Source organism: Schistocerca piceifrons, chromosome 4 (assembly GCF_021461385.2).
Source record: "Schistocerca piceifrons isolate TAMUIC-IGC-003096 chromosome 4, iqSchPice1.1, whole genome shotgun sequence".
NCBI classification, from domain to species: Eukaryota; Metazoa; Arthropoda; class Insecta; order Orthoptera; family Acrididae; genus Schistocerca; species Schistocerca piceifrons.
This window is the reverse complement of record NC_060141.1, coordinates 190,017,469-190,036,434: the sequence shown is the minus strand read 5'-3', so window position 1 is coordinate 190,036,434 and position 18,966 is coordinate 190,017,469. Positions and strand designations below refer to the sequence as shown.

General features: G+C 36.9%; 1 protein-coding gene across 2 annotated transcripts in view; it reads left to right on the top strand.

The window, feature by feature from the left end:
- LOC124795213 (transmembrane protein 179) overlaps positions 1 to 3,887 on the top strand; it is a 50,540-nt gene extending 46,653 nt beyond the window's left edge. For both annotated transcript variants that reach the window (XM_047259130.1, XM_047259129.1), the window contains one exon: positions 3,035 to 3,887. In XM_047259130.1, the coding sequence (XP_047115086.1) occupies positions 3,035 to 3,317 (283 nt within the window). In that variant the 3' untranslated portion in view covers positions 3,318 to 3,887. The remainder of the gene's footprint in view (positions 1 to 3,034) is intronic.
- Positions 3,888 to 18,966: the final 15,079 nt, after the last annotated feature.

Here is an 18,966-nt window from a genome sequence, read left to right as displayed (position 1 = left end):
TCTTCGTTGTAGAGAATCAACTGTAACAAAATACTGATGTGCCTGAATGAAAGTAAAAAATGTGTTAGCTAGCGGGTAAAGTACTGCTGGCATAGCATCTAGCTGTGAATTTTTCTTGCAGATGTGCTCGTTGTTCAAAATACTGATGGCCAGTGCCTTGATAAATAAATTTTCAAGGAATGAATTGAAACTGACAAAGTGTGGTAATGCTGTGGTTTTAAATGTAAAAACTACATTTGAAAATTTATGGGAGCAGAAAGACTGGCCTGTACACTTTTCAGTGATTGCAGACTCGTATCATTTGAAAGTGTTAAGGTTACACTAAATTACATGTGTGTGTTTCATCTTAATCGTTTAGTGGTCATTGTGATTACATTTGTGTGAATCTTTTAGAGAGGCTACAAAAATAAAAGACTATAGATTTATTTTAATACTGAGATGTAAGTCACAACCTGATACACCTAAGGAATTTTGAAATTCATATGCTTAAGGATACAGGGTACTTATAAAAGGTGGAAAAATCGAAAGCTTTTTATGACTTTATTAAAGTCTATTGTCTTTCCTGATTACATTTATGTATAGATTATAAGGCTTCAAATGAAAAATGACCTATATATACCAAATTTTAAAGTCACGGTCATGTATGCCACCATTCCCCCTTCATTTCTGTTACAGAAAGCAGTATTATTTTGAAAAGAACTGTGAACTTTCTGTTTCCAGCGATTACGCGTATGATACATTGTATATGTTGCTAACAGTGTAGGTTTCTAGTGTCTGTAAATGATTACCTTTGCTAGTATTTACTTTTGTTTCGCTTAAGATGTTTGTTCACATGTTACTGAATGTTTGTTGCTCAGGTGCTACATATATTTGTGGAAGTACTTATCCTTTAGTGTGCAATAAATACGAACTATGCTATGCATCGAGAAATTCAATAAAAGGAAATTCCATGGAAACCAGCTCACAAACAAAGCAAGCCACACTTCTGAAAGTAACCTATGTATCAGCTCTCCAGCTCTCCTACATGGCACCCCTCCTGGTGATTCAAATTTTTGTGTTAACAATGACACTGTTTGTTGTGGTTTTGTTGTTGTTGATGTGGGCATCTTATCTCCTTTGATAAAGGAAGTGGCGAATTGTAGACAGTGTGATGGTGTAGGCTGTCTGGAAATATCTGAACAACAAAGCAGCAGGAATGGTTTAGCATCAAAATTAGTTGTTCTGTGTAGATCCTGGCCATTAGACAAACTGCACCTCTGAATGATGTTACAGCAATGAGAAAAGCTGCATGGGCCACCTACTTTCATAAGTTGTCCATAGATGACCACCCTGTTCATGGACTTTGCCCTAAAGGAGCAGATTAATGGTGTGGTTACCAAAAAGCAAAACAAAGAGGTCAAATATACCATCATAAGCATTCTCTTCCTGAGCCTGTGAAGAATGAAATGAATCTAATTTTTAGAGACCTGAGTGACCCTGTTTTGCTTAGTAAATGTCTTCATGGGAGCTGTATTCATGTAGGCACTCAGAATACAACTGAAAGTTTCAACCATTGCATATGTGAAAGATTACCCAAGAATGTTTTTGTAGGGCTAAATACATTAGAAGTTGGTGTACTAGATGCAGTGATATGTTTCAGTGGTAGAGTGATAGGAAGGTTGGAAGTCCTGAGAAATTTAGGCATAAAATGAGGCTCTAATATGGAAGATCAATTGCTTGCGTGTGACAGACAGTGGGTGCATGAAGCTGAAAGATTTGCTCTCGAAGTTACCAAAGAAGCAAGAAATGCTAAAAGGAATGCAAAGACGAAGAAATGCTTCAGGATGAAGACTGTGCTTCAGGAATATTCTGAAGCACAGTTTAATTGGACTCATATCTTCATTCACATTTTCCCACAAGTTGTATTTTTCAGAATTCAGGTACAAATATTTCCTAAAGTTTATAAAGCATTGCTCTAATTTTTTTTCTGTAACTTGCAGTAGTACATACTTATGTAGTAGACCTAAGCTTTATTGCAGAAGCAACTAAATTATAGGAAAAATAACATTGTTATTAGGAAAAAAATTGTAAAAATTAAAATGTAAGGTGTGATATTTTTTTAATCCTTGTAATATACGTAATACGTGGAATTAATTAGGTCTAGTACCTCAGCTGTCATGTCATGCAAATCTGGTAAAAATTTGGTCTCCTTCAAATGTATAACATTGGATTAAATGGTACCTCAGTTTCATGCACCAATCTGCATTGGTGATTTTTGACAGATGTGCTGCTCCATACACATTCTTCATTCTCCAACAGATGTCTATCAGTGTTTCACCTTTGTCTGCCAAGAAAAGAATAACAGCACATTGGTCCTGTTTGGATGCATTTGGTAATAAAGTCACCATAGTTTACATTTCCACATTTACCACGTGCACATTGGAAAGATGCGAGTGTCACACTAATCCCTTGCCTACATGCCCGTGTTTGTATACCAGCATTGGAATCGCATTATGTTGCATATACGCTGCAGCTGTACCCGCAAATGAAAAATTTCCATTGCCTCCTATATCAGAAATGAGAGTCAATGACTGACATTTTCTGGAGACAAACATTGAATTTCGCAGTAGGTCATCTTTGACTTGAGTGTCTTGGCATCTCAGGGAATAAGTAGTAACAAATCCCCCCTTAAATACCAGTCACAGACTCGTTATGACTATATCTTGGGAGTTTTCACCCAGAATAGTAAAATAATTAGTGATGGCTGCAGATTTTGTTATTGGTGGTAACATTGCTTTCTTTATGGAAAGTATGATTAAACGAAATATAAAATTTGCTTATAAATGTCATATTGCCTTTCTAAAAATTGTATGTAGGGATTAGTAGTAAAATAAACAAAAGTGGTCAGAAAAATTGCAGTCTACATGTGCTGTTGGTAACCTCACCAAGAGGAAAATTTTCTGTGTGATCTGTCCACTCATGTTTACTGCTTTCATATCTTCCTATATTTTTTTTTTCAGTTTTATAAGCCTGAAACATATATTTCTGTTTGCAGGTGTGAGGTTGCTGCTGGAAAAGCAATTGACAAAAAAGACCACATTGATACAACAGGTTTTCACATTGAGATGGGGACAGCACAGTTTGGAGCATGGGCGTCATGGGCCTGCTGGGTGGGGCTCGCTGTTTTAGCACTTCTAAAAATGTGTCGTTACCACCAGATTGAAAATATGAGAGTTAGTATGTTCCGTGAACGTCAAAGACTGGTGAATGAAAATGCTGCTACTCCTGATCGGACAGATGACAATGGATCAAAGCCTTCCACATTGTCTAGGGCATAATATTTGTGATGTAAAGCAGTTTTAAAGTGTGTTTATTAAGAATACTTTACTGCAACAAATTTGTTAAAAGATGTTCATAAGTAATGTTTAACACAAAAATTGACACAAGTAGGCAGAGTAAAATCAGAGACCTGGAGTATTTAACAACTTGCACAGCAATGTCAGTTATAAACTCGTGTCAACTAGTTAGCCCCAAAATTTGGGCATAACCCCTAGTATGTTTAAAGAGTATAAAAAATAAGAAGAATGAACATATCATTGAGTAAAAGTGCAGTTGGAACAGTTTCAATTTAGAATTAGGAACACTCCAGACACAGTTATAAAAATGACACAGTTATAAAACTATCACTGGTTATTTGTTACATAATTCATGTCATGCTATCCGTGCTGAACTGAATTGTTTGTTGGAGTACAGAAAATAATAAAGTTTGTTTTAATGAGGCAAAAGTAACTGTGTGTGACATAGATAATTTTCAGTGTTAAGCTATTTTAATAGGCTAACTAATTTGATATCCTACAAAGTGTTTGTTCATATTTCAGTTTTTGTAATAAACGTCTGAAAATCTGTTATCATTTTTTGCCTGCATTCATAAGATTTCAGTTTGCACATTGCATTGTATTTAAAATTATTGGTGTGTTTACTGAAACTGATAGGCACATAGTTTTTGAACAGAAAATGATGCGTTAAAACATTACATATTTACATATTAAACCTTTCAGACCTGATTTTTTTTTTTTTTTTTTTTTTTTTTTTTTTTTTTTTTTTTTTGGGGGGGGGGGGGGGGGGGGAAGACTTTTCTTTTAATACTCTAATGCTCTTAGGTGCTTTTTTATGATTTTACAAGCAATATTTACAAAAATATATTCACTTATTTTCAAAATATACTCTGTTCACAATTGTGTACACTAGGTCTTGGTCAACAAATATCTTACTTTTATTTACGTAACCTTGCAGCATTGTTTTGCACACCAGCAGCCATTTGCAATACAGCTTTTCACATCCCAGGCTGATGTATAGGCTTGGGAATGGTCTACAGGCCATGCGGACATCCTGTGTAGGAAGCACACGCTGTGTGGAATGGGAACTATGTCATTATAGGTCCAATGACCTGCTGTGTTACAGAATTCCTCACAAAATCGTCCAGGACTTTTGAGTTCTGCCAGTTCATAAAGGGTTAAGTGTCCATGACTGTTGAATGAGCTATTATATTATTCTCATTCACTGCAAAAGTCCATGGTTCATAACTTCCTGAATTGCACTGGATTTGTGTGTAAATCTTTTACTTTTTGTAATAAAAGTCCAACACTCATGATTTTTTTTCCACACATTTAAGCATAAAACTCTATGCCAAACAAATACCTCCGTCATTAAGCCAAGACAAAGCATAAAGCTGACCAAATATAGTTCTTAACTAAGCATATAGTTGTAGCCATGAGAGGATGTTTACTCCTTTCTTAAGATATAACTACAGTTTTATAACCCAAATGATTTCTCATGGTTACACTGTAGTTTTGCTTGACTGTGTTGAGAGAAAGAACTGTATTAAAGAAGTCAAGTAGTTATTAGACAGAAGCAGCGAGTGGTAGCCTTTCCAATGCGAATAGAGCTGAAGTTACTAATTAGAATTTTCTGAATTAATGTGCTATAGGAGACTATAGTAAAGGTTGAAACTGGTGTCGATGAAAATATTAAGATTAATTAAATGGTAATTTCTGTGGAATGAAAAATTATCAGTGTAGATTAACAAAGTGTGTGTGCGGAAGGCGTAGGTAGAACATTAACTGTTAGGAAGCAATAAACTAACGAGGGAACTGCCCAATCCAATATGTCAAAACCTGTCCTGAATTTTTAATACAGGAAAAAACACAATGTCAAAATTTTAGCTGCTAAGACACACTGCAAGTAATTTTAAAAAATGTTTAAATTTGCCAAATTCCTAATTCTCCAGGGGCCAGGGAAAGGTACATTTCTGCTGTAGCTATAGTATACAGTGCATGTGCAACACAGCAAGTACACATCTGTGATTGATGGCACATCAGTAAGCAGATAATACGGCACAACCAAATTGTAATTTGTAAAGCGAATTTCATTTTTCGTTGGTAGTTTCCCTGACAGTTATTCACAGTTATTTGCTCAAATTTGCAAATCATTTAAAATCCATTATAATTAGCAGTTGCCTTTGTCATATCTGTAAGTGTTGACAATGGAGATAAAATTGAATTAATTTTCCTTGTAATTTCTTGGCATATGTTTGCTAGTAGCATCTGTCTTTGTGTTGGTTCCAGAGTTTCACAGTGATGTGGTTTACAATTAATGTTTTCAACCTTCTTCTTCTTCTTCTTCTTCTTCTTCTTCTTCTTCTTCTTCTTCAGTAGTGCTCCAGCCCTTGGTGAGCCTTGGCTTCTTCAATAATCTTCTTCCACACTTCTCAGTTATTTGCTGCTCTTTTCCACCCCTGGACTCCCATACTGGTGAGATCCACTATTATGTCATCAATCCATCTTTTTCTAGCTCTCCCTTTTCGCCTAACTGAATGGATCACACCTTTCATCATTGTGTTTGGAATTATATCCCCTGCCATTCTCTCCACATGTCCTAGCCATTGTATTCGCTGTGATTTCACAAATTTTACTATGTCCATACCTTGTATTAACTCTTTTAATTTGGCAATGTAGTGTATCCTCCAGCCTCCTTCCTCCCTTATTGGCCCATGGATTTTGTGTATTATTTACTGCTCAAAGGTTCTTAGTGCATTTTTATCATGTTCTGCCAACGTCCATACCCATGTGTGATAACTGGCCAGACTAGGGAGTTATGTATTAGCAGTTTTGTTTTTCTTGTAACAAGGCTATTTCTGAAAAGTTGCATATTTCCTAAGTAAGCTCTGTTTCCTGCTTGTATTCTTTCCCTTATAGACTTTCCAATAGTGTTATCACTTGTTATCATGGCTCCCAAGTGGTTAAAGAGGGATACTCCTTTGAAGCATTTCCCATTGCTGTTAGGTCTTTAGTGGTTCTTCTGGCCTCAGATTGTTATATTACCATACATTTTGTTTTGTTTTCATTTACTATGAGGCCAATTTTTAAGGCTTCTGTTTCCATTGCCTGGTATGTTTCTTGGAGTGTGTTGATATTTCTTCCTATTATAACAAATGCCGTCAGTGTATGCACATATCTGGTTAGTTTTCATAAATATGGTGCCTCTTTTGCTGATTTTATTTAATAATCTATGCAGGGTTATATTGAATTGGACAGTGGAGAGACTACCACCTTGCTTCACAAGTTTATTAAAGTCAAAGCTTTCACTTGTTCTGCTAAGGACCTTTACTTTCGCTCTTCTCTCTGTCATTGTCATTCTGATTAGTCTTATTAGTTTAGCACATATACCAACTTCTTCCAGTACTCTGCATAGTTCTTGCTGGTTTGTGCTGTCAAAGGCTTGTTTGAAATCGATGAATAGGAAATGCAGATCTATCTCATATTCATAGAACTTTTCCATCATTTGTCTTATCACAAATATTTGATCAGTTGTTCCTCTGTCTGGTTGAAAGTCACACTGATATTACCCTAATATGCCTTCTACGCACTTCTGTGTACTTCTGTAGCCTTTTGTTTAATATGCTTGTGAAGATCTTATAAGTTGTGCTTAGGAGTGTCACACCTCTATAGTTTTCGCATGCTGTTCTGTCCCGTTTCTTATAAATGGGGATTATTATTCAGTTTTCCAATCATCTGGCATAGTTTCTGTTTCCCATATATCTGATATTAATGGGTGCAGTTCATTTGTTATGGCCTTACTACCAGTTCTTATTAATTCAGGGATTATGCTGTCTTCCCTAGGGGCTTGATTCTTTTCTGACTTGCGCACAGCCTGGGAGACCTGTTGTAGTGTTGGCTTTCTTGCCTCATTGGCATCATTGTCTACTTCCAGCTCCACTCTTCCCTCCTATGCAGCTGTCTCTTCATCTTCTAGGCTGGTGCTTAGTGTATCTTTGAAATATTCTGCCCATCTTCCCACTATCCGTTCTTCCTCCCTTATCATTTTTCCATCTTTACTGAAACAGACCATTAGTTTTGGCTGGAATCTATTATTCATTTTGTCTACAGCATGACAGAACTTTCTTATTTCATTCTGTTCCTTTAACTTTTCTAATTCTTGAAATTTCTTCTTAGTCCACTCTCTTTTCTTTCTTTTACACAGTCTGTTAGCTCTTCTCCTTAAATCTCTATATTGTTTCACATTATTTCTGGTTTCTCTCTGTAGCACTTTTGTTCTTGCCCTCTTCTTTTCCTCTATTGCTGACCTGCAGTCTTCACCAAACCAGTCCTGGGTTCCTCTGTTCCTTCATATGCCTTCTATTTCTTCTGCAGCATCTTTAACGACTTTTTCAATTTTGTTCCACTTTTTGTCTACTCCTACTGCGGTCTCTTCACTGCTCAACTTTCTGCTTAGTGTTACTTGGTATTTTTTTTTTTTTTTACCTCATTAGGGATTTTCAGTTTGTCAGTATTCGATTTCATCCTCTTTCCTATTCTGTTACCATTTGTTAGTGACAGTTTCTATCTCATGACCGATTTTATGACAAAATAGTTTGTCACAGTTTGGTCCTCTGCAGCTCTGTACATCCATAATTGATGTGGAGTGGTGTACAATCACTAAAATGTGGTCAATCTGATTGATTACTCCATTGAGTGTAGTCGTCAAAGTACCCATATGGATCTTTTTATGTGAGAAGCAGATACTTTTAGTAATCGTATTATTTCATGCTGTGAATTGGCATAGTAAGTCTCCATTCTCGTTGTTTTCTTCATGTCATAAATATTTTCCAGAAACTCCATGTGGATGTTCATTCCTCCTTATTTTTGCACTAAAATCTCCTATTACTAGCATTGGGTCATATTTAGATACTGCACAGCATACTTTTTCCAAGTCTTCGTAGAACTGTTCTTTAATTGTATCCTCGTTTTTCTTTGTTGATGCATGTGCATTCACTACTGATAAGTTTCAACCTTCCAAAGCTAAAATATAAACATGGTATGCAATTGAAATCACCCACTTTTACTCTAGACCTACATATGTGTTATTTATTAGTTAATTTCTTAGACATTCATTCTTATGATTTTGACACTTCATTAGAAATTGTGGTAACATTAAAGAAACAGGAAATAACTTGGACAGTTCTGTGAATTGTGGTTAGAATGATGATTGTTGTGCTAATTAAAGCCCTTAAAAAACCTTCCAAAACAAAAGAAAATGTTTGTAGTAATAGCTTTCAGTGACAAACGATGCAGAGTTTTTGTTAAATGAAGGAGGGAGAGAACACTTAAATTTAAGCGGTGTGCAAAGCTGGTTTCATGTAGTAAAATCTGAATACAAATTGAATAAATGGAAGAAAGATTTACGCGAAGTACTAAATATGCATCAAAATGAAACTCACAAAAGTGAGAAAGAGAAACTACTCAAAAGATTTAGAACTGCTCGTGAGTCAGTGCACGGTTACCAAGGAAGATCTATGAGATGGGCACTCTGAGTTGCAAGTGATGTGAACATTACTGATTTCAGGCTTGTTTGATCTTGTTAAACAGACTTGGTAAAGTGTATGGAAGAGGAAGTCGCAAAATTATGAAGTTTACCTCAGGTAAACGCATAGAGATGTCATTAATAGGTAATATCTTAGAGAAATTCATAGCTGATGTGAAGATGGAGCTCCTTATTATTCCCTAAAAGCTGCATATATAGCCAGTCATTCAGGTTTCGTACAAACTGCACTTTGTCATTTTGAGCAAAGACAAGACAGTCACTTGAGCAGTCAATGAAACACATACACAACAAAGCCAGTGATAAGTATCAGTAAATTACTGTTTCTGCAACTTTATCTCTGTCTTCCAGAACATCAATGCAAATTAGGACCAAGAATGTTTAAAAACCACTGTTTACTCACAAGAGACTTGTAATCAATGTAGCAAAATCTGGAAAAATGGGAGAGAATAATTTTCAGTGCTACATCCTAAATGTCTTCTCACCATTCGCAGAGAATAATTCACTGCTTCTGCTGGAATCTTGACCTGGACATAATTCTTCCATCTTTAGGATGATGCCAATGAAACTGTTAATATAATTCAGATTACATCTGGAACTAATAGTGTGATTCAGCCTCTGTTCAACAAAATTTTTCAACAGTGTAAAGCATTTTTCAGGAAATTGTCAGACAATATAATTTCCAGTATCTCTTTGTCATTTCAGGTTTATCAGTGGAACAGAATTATTAAACTCAAGTCATTTCTGCATTGTCGGTTTGCATCACCACATTTCACGAATTTCATCAAATATGCTTGGTACACAGCACAATTTACAGAACAACATCCATGACCATTTCTTACTCCATAAAATAGAACTAATAGTTACTGCAAAGTGCTTAAATGTATTGATTTTTTTCTTTTATCACATGTGTGTGGTGTAAGGAAAATGTTTGTTTTTTTCATCCAATAGACACTTCACATTTTTGTGACAACTACAGGAAATAAACATGGAACTGTTCCTTTTTAGTGAAATATACATTATTCAAAATTTATCATAAGAACTATGCTATAGGAATTGTTATAAAATATTTAATGTCAATAAATTAATGTTCCAATTGATGAAAGTTGTCTGTAATGTAAAATCATACTCTGCCTTGATTTTCTTTTCTCTGCTAGTCACTTATGTAACAATTACTTCTGCAACATTTTAGCTGTTGGTATGAATTGCAATTTATTCCAAAAATTAATGAAATGAGACTTTCTTTGAATGGTTTAAGTGCTTAAGAGTCTGTACTTTGGACATTGTGCGTCCTCTTGTCATGGCTGCAACTACTTATTTGCTGATTTGAGTGCCAGGCAGGAAGGACTGTACAGACTGTGATTCTTTGAGCATCAAAAATGAGTAACTTTAACATGTTTTAAAATTACTACAGTGTGCCTTAACAGTTAAAATTTTGCCATTGCATTTCTTTCAGTGTATTGTACCTGCATGAAACTTTTTGGGATATGTTTCAACGTGCTGAATTGGGCCATTCCTGTGTAGATGTATATACATTGTGTTGTCTTTTATAACAGAACCTGACCAAGTATAGTTAGCAAGTTCATGGCCATTGATTACAGACACTTTACAAACAATAGTTAGGGTTTATTTCTGTGTCTGAAGTGATGTGCTGTAAATCATCTCCCTTAATAGTCTAATCACCAAACAACTAAATAAACAATAATACATCCAAATTTCAAATGGGAGAGCTTACAGTTTCAAATAATTTTCATACTTACTTTTGTTCATAACACTGAGAAGTTAAAGATTATGTACCATTTCACATTCTGCTGCTGTTCTGTCACACCACACAATTATTTTATATGTGGAACTTCTAAAAATCAATCTTTGTCATCTTAGTAGCCACTTAATTACCCCTAAGCTATCCCTGACAATACGGAAACTGATTTAATTGGTTTACTAATAAATATACTACAATATTATTCGCCTGACCAGAGAACTGAAAAATTGTTTAATGAGTCACATATTTAATGGATTATGATTGCAGTCTCTCACTGTGATTTGGAATGAGGCAGTCTGCAGTTATAATACATTTTCTCAGTAGTGTATAAGGCAACATGGTGATCATTTATATTACTCTAAAGTTACCTTTTTTTGTTTTACATATGATGACTCATAGAAAGGAAACAAACTTGGAAGACAATGTTATGGTAAGTGAGAAGGAAGTAGATTTATTTATTTATTGGTCCTGTGAATCTAGGACTGAACAGTGTACAAAAGATATTGGATCATTCATTAATTACAATACACATTCCTTGATTTTTTTTTCTTTTTTTTCACATGTCATTTTAACAAAAGATAAAATTATGTAATATTTTCTTACTCTACACATTTCATAAAAACAGTCTTAATTGGTGAGGCAGTTTCTTTTTCTAGATATTCCCTTACTGTATAGGAGCAGTGATGGACCAAGTAAAATGAAGATCAGATGTTTTGTAGGATACTGTGAGAAAAATTTGACAGAGCACTGGAAGACTCAACTGAAATGAAGCATCTGGATGAGATGATATCATTGAGATCTTAGAGGGAATTTACCATTACAAAACTATTTCACCCAATATGCAAAATACAAGACAGGAGAAATACCATCAGACTTCAAGTCTAACATAGTAATTACAGCTGCAAGTCACTGCAAGGTGTGAATATTATAGAATCATTGATTTAATAAGTTATGGTTGCTAAACACTACCACAAATTATTTACAGAGGAGTGGAAAGATTGGTAGAAACCAGATTCAGGGAAGATCTATTTGGGCTCCAAGTAAATATAACAACTTGCAATACAGTACTGCCCCTATGCTTTAACTTAGATGGTAAGTTAAAGAAAGGCAAATCTGTGTCTATAGCATTTGCAGATTTAGAGAACACTTTTGACAATCGTGACTGGAATACACCTGACAAGGAGAGGATGCCTGCTCACCATTGCTGAATTTGTCCAAATTCGTGGTACATGTAGGGTGTAGTGAGACATGAGAGTGCCCCAAGTGCGAATTTCAGATGACCAAGCATTTAGGAAATAAAAGGAATTTTGATACAGATCTATCACCATGTGCACCTTATCAGTTGTCCCCGTGACAAGATGTTTAGGAAGCAGTGTTTGGCTCAGCAGTAAGAGAATGGATTTGTATTGAAAGGGTCACGGGTTCAACTCCACCCTGGCAAATATTTTCGTGCCCCTTGGCAAATTTATGATGAACTGCTCCAAGATGAAGTCGGATTGCCATTGTGCAGTATTAAAGTAATTCCACGCCCCCCAAATGTATGCAACTAGTGCATGCCTGGGATGTATATTTTATTGTCAGGTAAAAAACCCAATAAAAAATGTCAAAACTGCACTTCATCGAGAAAGAAGAAGAAGAAGAAATAAGAAATCACTTCCCGAGATGCTTGCATCAAACTACATTTCATTATACATCACCATCTATCCTCACACGTGTTCAGTAACATGCTGCATTACTTGTGGTTTGCTGCTGGACTGTGTGAAGAAAGAAGCTGTTTTCAGAATGTCAATCAAGTTCGTTTTTTTATGGAGACAATAAAAAAACCATGTCACTGCAAAAAGGCAGCATTTGTAACATGCGCAAGATTTGGTCGAAAATGTTCGCAGTCCTGCATTTCATCCTTTGCCTATACTTTTTGTCCCTATATAAATTAATAAAATAACCTATATGATGTTGCGGTTAATAGCGATGACATTAGTATGCGCATTGCCAAAGAGGACAAAAACATTTGCCACCGGGCAGCATTGAAGCTGTGACCCTTTCAATGCGAATCCGATCTCTTACTGCTGAGCCCAACTCTGCCTCCTAAACACATTGTCACAGGGACAATTGATAAGGTGCATATTGTGATAGATCCGTATCAAAATTCCTTTTATTTCCTAAACGCTTGGCCATCTGGAGTTTCCACTTGGGGCACTTTCATGGCTCACCACACCCTACATGTACCATAAATTTGGACAAATTTGGTGATGACGAGTACGTGTCCTCTCCATATGAAACACATAAAATACACGCAGCTGGAAGATTATCTGCAATGTGTGCATAAAACAGACTGCAGTTATAAGAGTGAGAGGAGATGAAAGGGTAGTTGTAGTTGATAGGGAGAGATACAGGGATATAGTTTTCCCCAATGATATTCAATCTGCACACTGAGAAGCAGTGAAGGAAGCTGAAGAGAAATTTGGAAGTGGAATTTAGGGTTATGGAGGAAAAATGAAAACTTTGAGATATGCTGAACATTATAATTCTGGCAGAGCTGACAAAGAACCTGTAAGAATTTTTGTGTGTGTCTTGAAAAAGAGAAATTAAGATGAACATCAACCAAAGTAAAACCATGTTAATGGAATGTAGTCAAATAAAATCAGCCGATGCTGCGGTAGTTCGATAAAGAAATGAGAACTAAAAGTACTAAATTAATTTTGATATTTGGGCAGCAAAGTAACTGACAGTGGCCAAAGTAGGAATAATACATGGTGTCCCAGAAGTCTTTCCCTGATTACAAACATGCATAACGTATGACACACACACACACACACACACACACACACACACACACACACACACAAAACGTTTATCTCGAAGTGCATGTATTGTGTTAAAGTTTTGTGTACATTTTGTTTGAGGTGGGCTCCTTTCGTTGCCCAAAGAACATCCAGGCAATATTGCAATTCCACCCATCTATTGGTCAACATTTCGTGAGACATAGATATTACACCACCAGTAATACTGCGACACCATTCACTGCTGTTTGGTAAACCTGGTCCCTGACATAATGCCAAAGGAAGAAATCCAATGATGTTATATCAGTGATTGCAGAGGCCAGTTGCTGAGAATCATGATGCCTAATCCGTCTTCCCAAAAATTTTGTATCCAAATAGGGACAGACATCTAACTTCCAATGGGGTGGTGCACCATCTTGTTAAAAAATTAAGTCCAGAACATCCTGAATCTGTAGCACAACAAATAACTGCAACATTTCAACATAAGTATTGGCTGTGATGTTTCACTGAAGAAGAAAGGTCCTATGATTTTGCTGTACATAAGACCTCACTGCACATTCAGCTTAGGGCTGTTTCTGATGGTCTCAAAAACAGCGTGTGAATCTTTGGATCCCCAGATCGTAGGACTGTGTTGGTTGACAGTGCTGCTCAAATGAAATGTAGCCTCACCTGAGAAAAGGACACATTCCACATAGTCATCATCTACCCCAATCTCAGCCAGCATGGCAACAGCTAAGTCATAATGAGCCTGTAATCCATGTTTTGGATGGACTGCACAGTCTGAACTTGGTGTGCATGGAAAAGAAGTTGTTTATGTAGGATGTGGCACACTAATGTCTTCAGAATCTGCAGCTCACGTGAATCTCTACGGACTGACTTCTCAGAAATTCTCACAAAGGCAACTGTCACTATGTGAACAGCCTGTGCTCTAGATCCAGGCTTGTCTCTTTTAGGGTTCCACCACTAGCATGTCTGAAGATGGGAGTTGTCCTTACAATACATACTCCACTCCTATAATTATCCTGGCCTCAGCCTGCTGTAACATACTGTCCCCACACCCTCCAACCAATAGTTTCAATCCCTCTGTCCTATCATCTGCTCCCCATTCTCATCTCACACTCTTTGTTTGCTGCCCTCTGCCAGTGCACCTATCCGCTTTTCCACACTTCCTTGCCCCACAACCTGTTGGCATTCTAGTCCCTGCATTCCACTGTCACCCCACCCAAACACTATTAGCTCTTCCCCACCCCCTCCAGGTCACTCCTTCCATCCGTTGAAATAGTTGCATTCTGGCCGAGCCACCAGAGTTGGCGGTCATATGTGCGTGAAGTGTACTTGCTTGTGTGTACAAATGGTGTGTGTTTCTCTTTTGCTGATTAAGCTTGTGGCCAAAAGTTTTGTGTAAGTGTCTTTTACTTGTGCCTGTCTGCAACTTAACATGCCTTCTTTACGGTAAGTAGCAGTCTATCTTTTCCTACCTGGAATTTCCATTGTTTAGTATTTTCATTGTGCCTATGTGCAACTCAGCATATCATCATTAGAGTGAATAGTAGTCTATCCTTTTCCTTATATTGTTATTATTCCAACCTATATTTTACATTGGTTGAGTGATTGCAAAGATTGTTATGGCTGAGTACCTTACTCTGTTCTGTACCACATAAAGACAGAGTGATGGATAATGCAGGTTATTTCTCCAAGTGTTATAGTGATGTATGTTACTATTTTCCTCTAATTGTATTCATTGTTAACAAACTTCAAAGCAGTAAATGTATTGAGGCCGTTGTCAGCAAGCACAACTGTTTGTTGAGCTGTCTGGAAAAGGTACAAAACTAGCCATTACATATTGCCTTTATTACAATCTTCTGTAGGATACACATGTTCTTCTTCAACGAAGAGTTGCCTCAAAATGCTATCATAAGGTAGTAATGAATGAAAGTAGGAAATGTGAACTACTTTACATTTTCATCACCAAAGTATACTAGTAGTCATAATGCAAAAGTTACAGAGCTTAAGCGTTTAAGATTATATGTAAAATCTGATTTCTAATTCAAATACTTAGCAGTATAAACATTTAGAATATTTTGTTTCATTTACTGATTAGTACTATTGCATTATTTCTACTAATGTGACCAGATGGTGTGCAGTATAGAACTGCATGTAGTGTTTTGGTCCAAATTTCACTGACAATCCAGAGGAACTGTTACCAATTTTCTAGAAATTTTTATTTACAGTTTCAAGTGCTGAGATTTCTCCATTAGGCTGGATCAGGTGCAGTTTGAGGTTTCCCTAATGGGGTGCTGTAAACTGTTTACACATTATATCTCCATTCTTTTTCATAAACAACTACTAGATAACAACAAAAGCTAACTCCAAATAAAATCTTACAGATTTTTTAATGCAGCTTACGTTAGCTTTGCTGCATGTGCAATACTTTTAGTATTTTCGATTTTGAACTTGAGATTTTTAATATTTTTCATTGGTGTATACAAGTTTGGACAACAAAACAGTTATATTCTGTGACATCATGGGTCATGTCCTGTGATTGTCTGACAGGAGCAAATCGAGCAGCCTCCATGGTGATTTAAGTACTTGTGACGCTAGCATGCAATATTTGTTGATCTTCATACAGATACTTGCATACATGCAATGTAAATGATGCACCACATTGAACATTTTTTTTCTTTTTTTTTGTGCTTAAGTGTTGGGAAATGTGACAGTGGTTAAACATAGTATGATGCTCTGCCCCATTGAAAATTTGTATACCCTTTCCTGGTTTTGCACTGTTTTAATTCTTGATAAATGTATGGATCAGGTTTGACTCCAAATTCCTTCACTTTCACCTGAAGCTCACATTCCGAATTTTTACCTAATATGTTGCACACTGAATTCACTTTGTTTTGCTTTCAGACTCTTGGTAGTATGCTACGTACCCAGCCCACTGAAATTTTGCACGTGATGCAACGAAGCAATTATGGTAATGTCATGCTATGCAACATCTGATATATTAATCAGCAAACTACAACTGTGCAAGCATCGCTTACCTTGACGTCGGGTGTTGATGTGCAGTGTTCACCCCACTGAAAATAAGCATATGACAGAGAAGATCCTTCCCGGGGCGTTTCAAAGGTGAATTATCTGCTGCAGCATCAGTTCTTGGAGAATAAATGCACTTGCATGTGCACTTCCACGTGATGGGTGCATTTCAAGTTCGGAGCATAACTTTTAACAAATGAAGATTGAGAGATGCAAGGCATTAAGTGGACCACAGATGATCAATAATATTGACTGGAAGACCATGCCACAGCAAATTATTCGACTGATAGTATGGTACTCAGAGAGAAAATTACACGAAAAGTGCAAGTGGAAGTGCGGATGACCGTACCCAATAATATGTGGAACATTTAACAGTTGTTGCACAGTCAACAAACATATTTAGCGCACATGCGTACAAACACTAACAATATTGCCAAAGACACAAGTAACTGCTCTTGGAGCGCCCTCATGTAAATATTTGGTAAATTATTATTCCATATCTAAGTCATGTGTTTTCCTTTAAGATAAGGTATAATCAAAACAAGCTGACATATCCAACCCAAAAATACAAAGAGAAATACGCTGACAAATAAAGGTCATTGTACCCCCTTCGGCACAAACTTAAATTTAAGCTTTACAAGTGTATACAAAACACTGCGCCTCCATTGCATGTCACCGCACAGTGCGGAGGCAATTGTATAGGTACATAAGGAAAAGCCCCAACAAGCTATGACAAAAATTTAAAACCAACGATAATAATTAGTAGCCCAGCCACTATAAGTGTCAATACAGATATATTTTGCTACGCTGGAAGGCAAATAACAAATGATAAAAGAAACTCCTTTCAGTTTTTTTGTCAATCTTTAGAGAGACTCTGTCTTTAGTTCTCGAGTGGACAAGACTTATTTTTGTAAGATGTGTGTTTGAATAATTATTATTTGTGCAAAACCATGAAATTTTTCTTTTCTTCCGCGCATCATCTCAATGTCAGGTCCACAGGCGGCCTGCATTTGGAAGAAGAAGCCCGATTTAGAACTGTTATAGACACGGTCAACAGATAAATATTCATGGCGGAAGAAGATGAATATAACCAAGGACATCAGAAGTAAGTTCACGTTAAAACGGACTCAAAGGAAAGAAATTATAAAAATCCAAAATTTGGGCATTTATGTACCCCTTATTATTGTTATTGCTATTTATGTATGTATATGTATATACAGGGTGTTACAAAAAGGTATGGCCAAACTTTCAGGAAACGTTCCTCACACACAAAGAAAGAAAATATGTTATGTGGACATGTGTCCGGAAACGCTTACTTTCCATGTTAGAGCTCATTTTATTACTTCTCTTCAAATCACATTAATCATGGAATGGAAACACACAGCAACAGAACGTACCAGCGTAACTTCAAACACTTTGTCACAGGAAATGTTCAAAATGTCCTCCGTTAGTGAGGATACATGCATCCACCCTCCGTTGCATGGAATCCCTGATGCGCTGATGCAGCCCTGGAGAATGGCGTATTGTATCACAGCCGTCCACAATACGAGCACGAAGAGTCTCTACATTTGGTACCGGAGTTGCGTAGACAAGAGCTTTCAAATGCCCGCATAAATGAAAGTCAAGAGGGTTGAGGTCAGGAGAGCATGGAGGCCATTGAATTGGTCCGCCTCTTCCAATCCATCGGTCACCGAATCTGTTGTTGAGAAGCGTACGAACACTTCGACTGAAATGTGCAGGAGCTCCATCGTGCATGTTGTGTCGTACTTGTAAAGGTACATGTTGTGTCGTACTTGTAAAGGTACATGTTCTAGCAGCACAGGTAGAGTATCCGATATGAAATCATGATAACGTGCTCCATTGAGCGTAGGTGAAAGAACGAAACAAAAATGAGCTCTAACATGGAAATTAAGCGTTTCCGGACACATGTCCACATAACATCTTTTCTTTATTTGTGTGTGAGGAACGTTTCCTGAAAGTTTGGCCGTACCTTTTTGTAACACCCTGTATATCTAAAAACAAAGATTCTGTAACTTACCAAACCAAAGCATTGGTACGTTGATAGAGACAATAACAAACACAAACACACACACACAAATTTCAAGTTTTCACAACCCACGGTTGCTTCATCAGGAAAGAGGGAAGGAGAGGGAAAGACAAAAGGATGTGGGTTTTAAGGGAGAGGGTAAGGAGTCATTCCAATCCCAGGAGCGGAAAGACTCACATCCTTTCGTCTTTCCCTCTCCTTCCCTCTTTCCTGATGAATCAACCGTGGGTTGTGAAAGCTTGAAATTTGTGTGTGTGTGTGTGTTTGTGTTTGTTATTGTCTCTATCACCGTACCAACGCTTTCGTTTGGTAAGTTACAGAATCTTTGTTTTTAGATATATTTTTTCCCACGTGGAGTGTTTCCCTCTATTACATATGTATATGTATATATAAATTTGCACACCAAAGACTAGAGCAAATGAGACAGATTGCCCAGTACTGCCCACAGATGGCTCACTATTTCCGGGCAGTGCAAAATATTTCAAAAG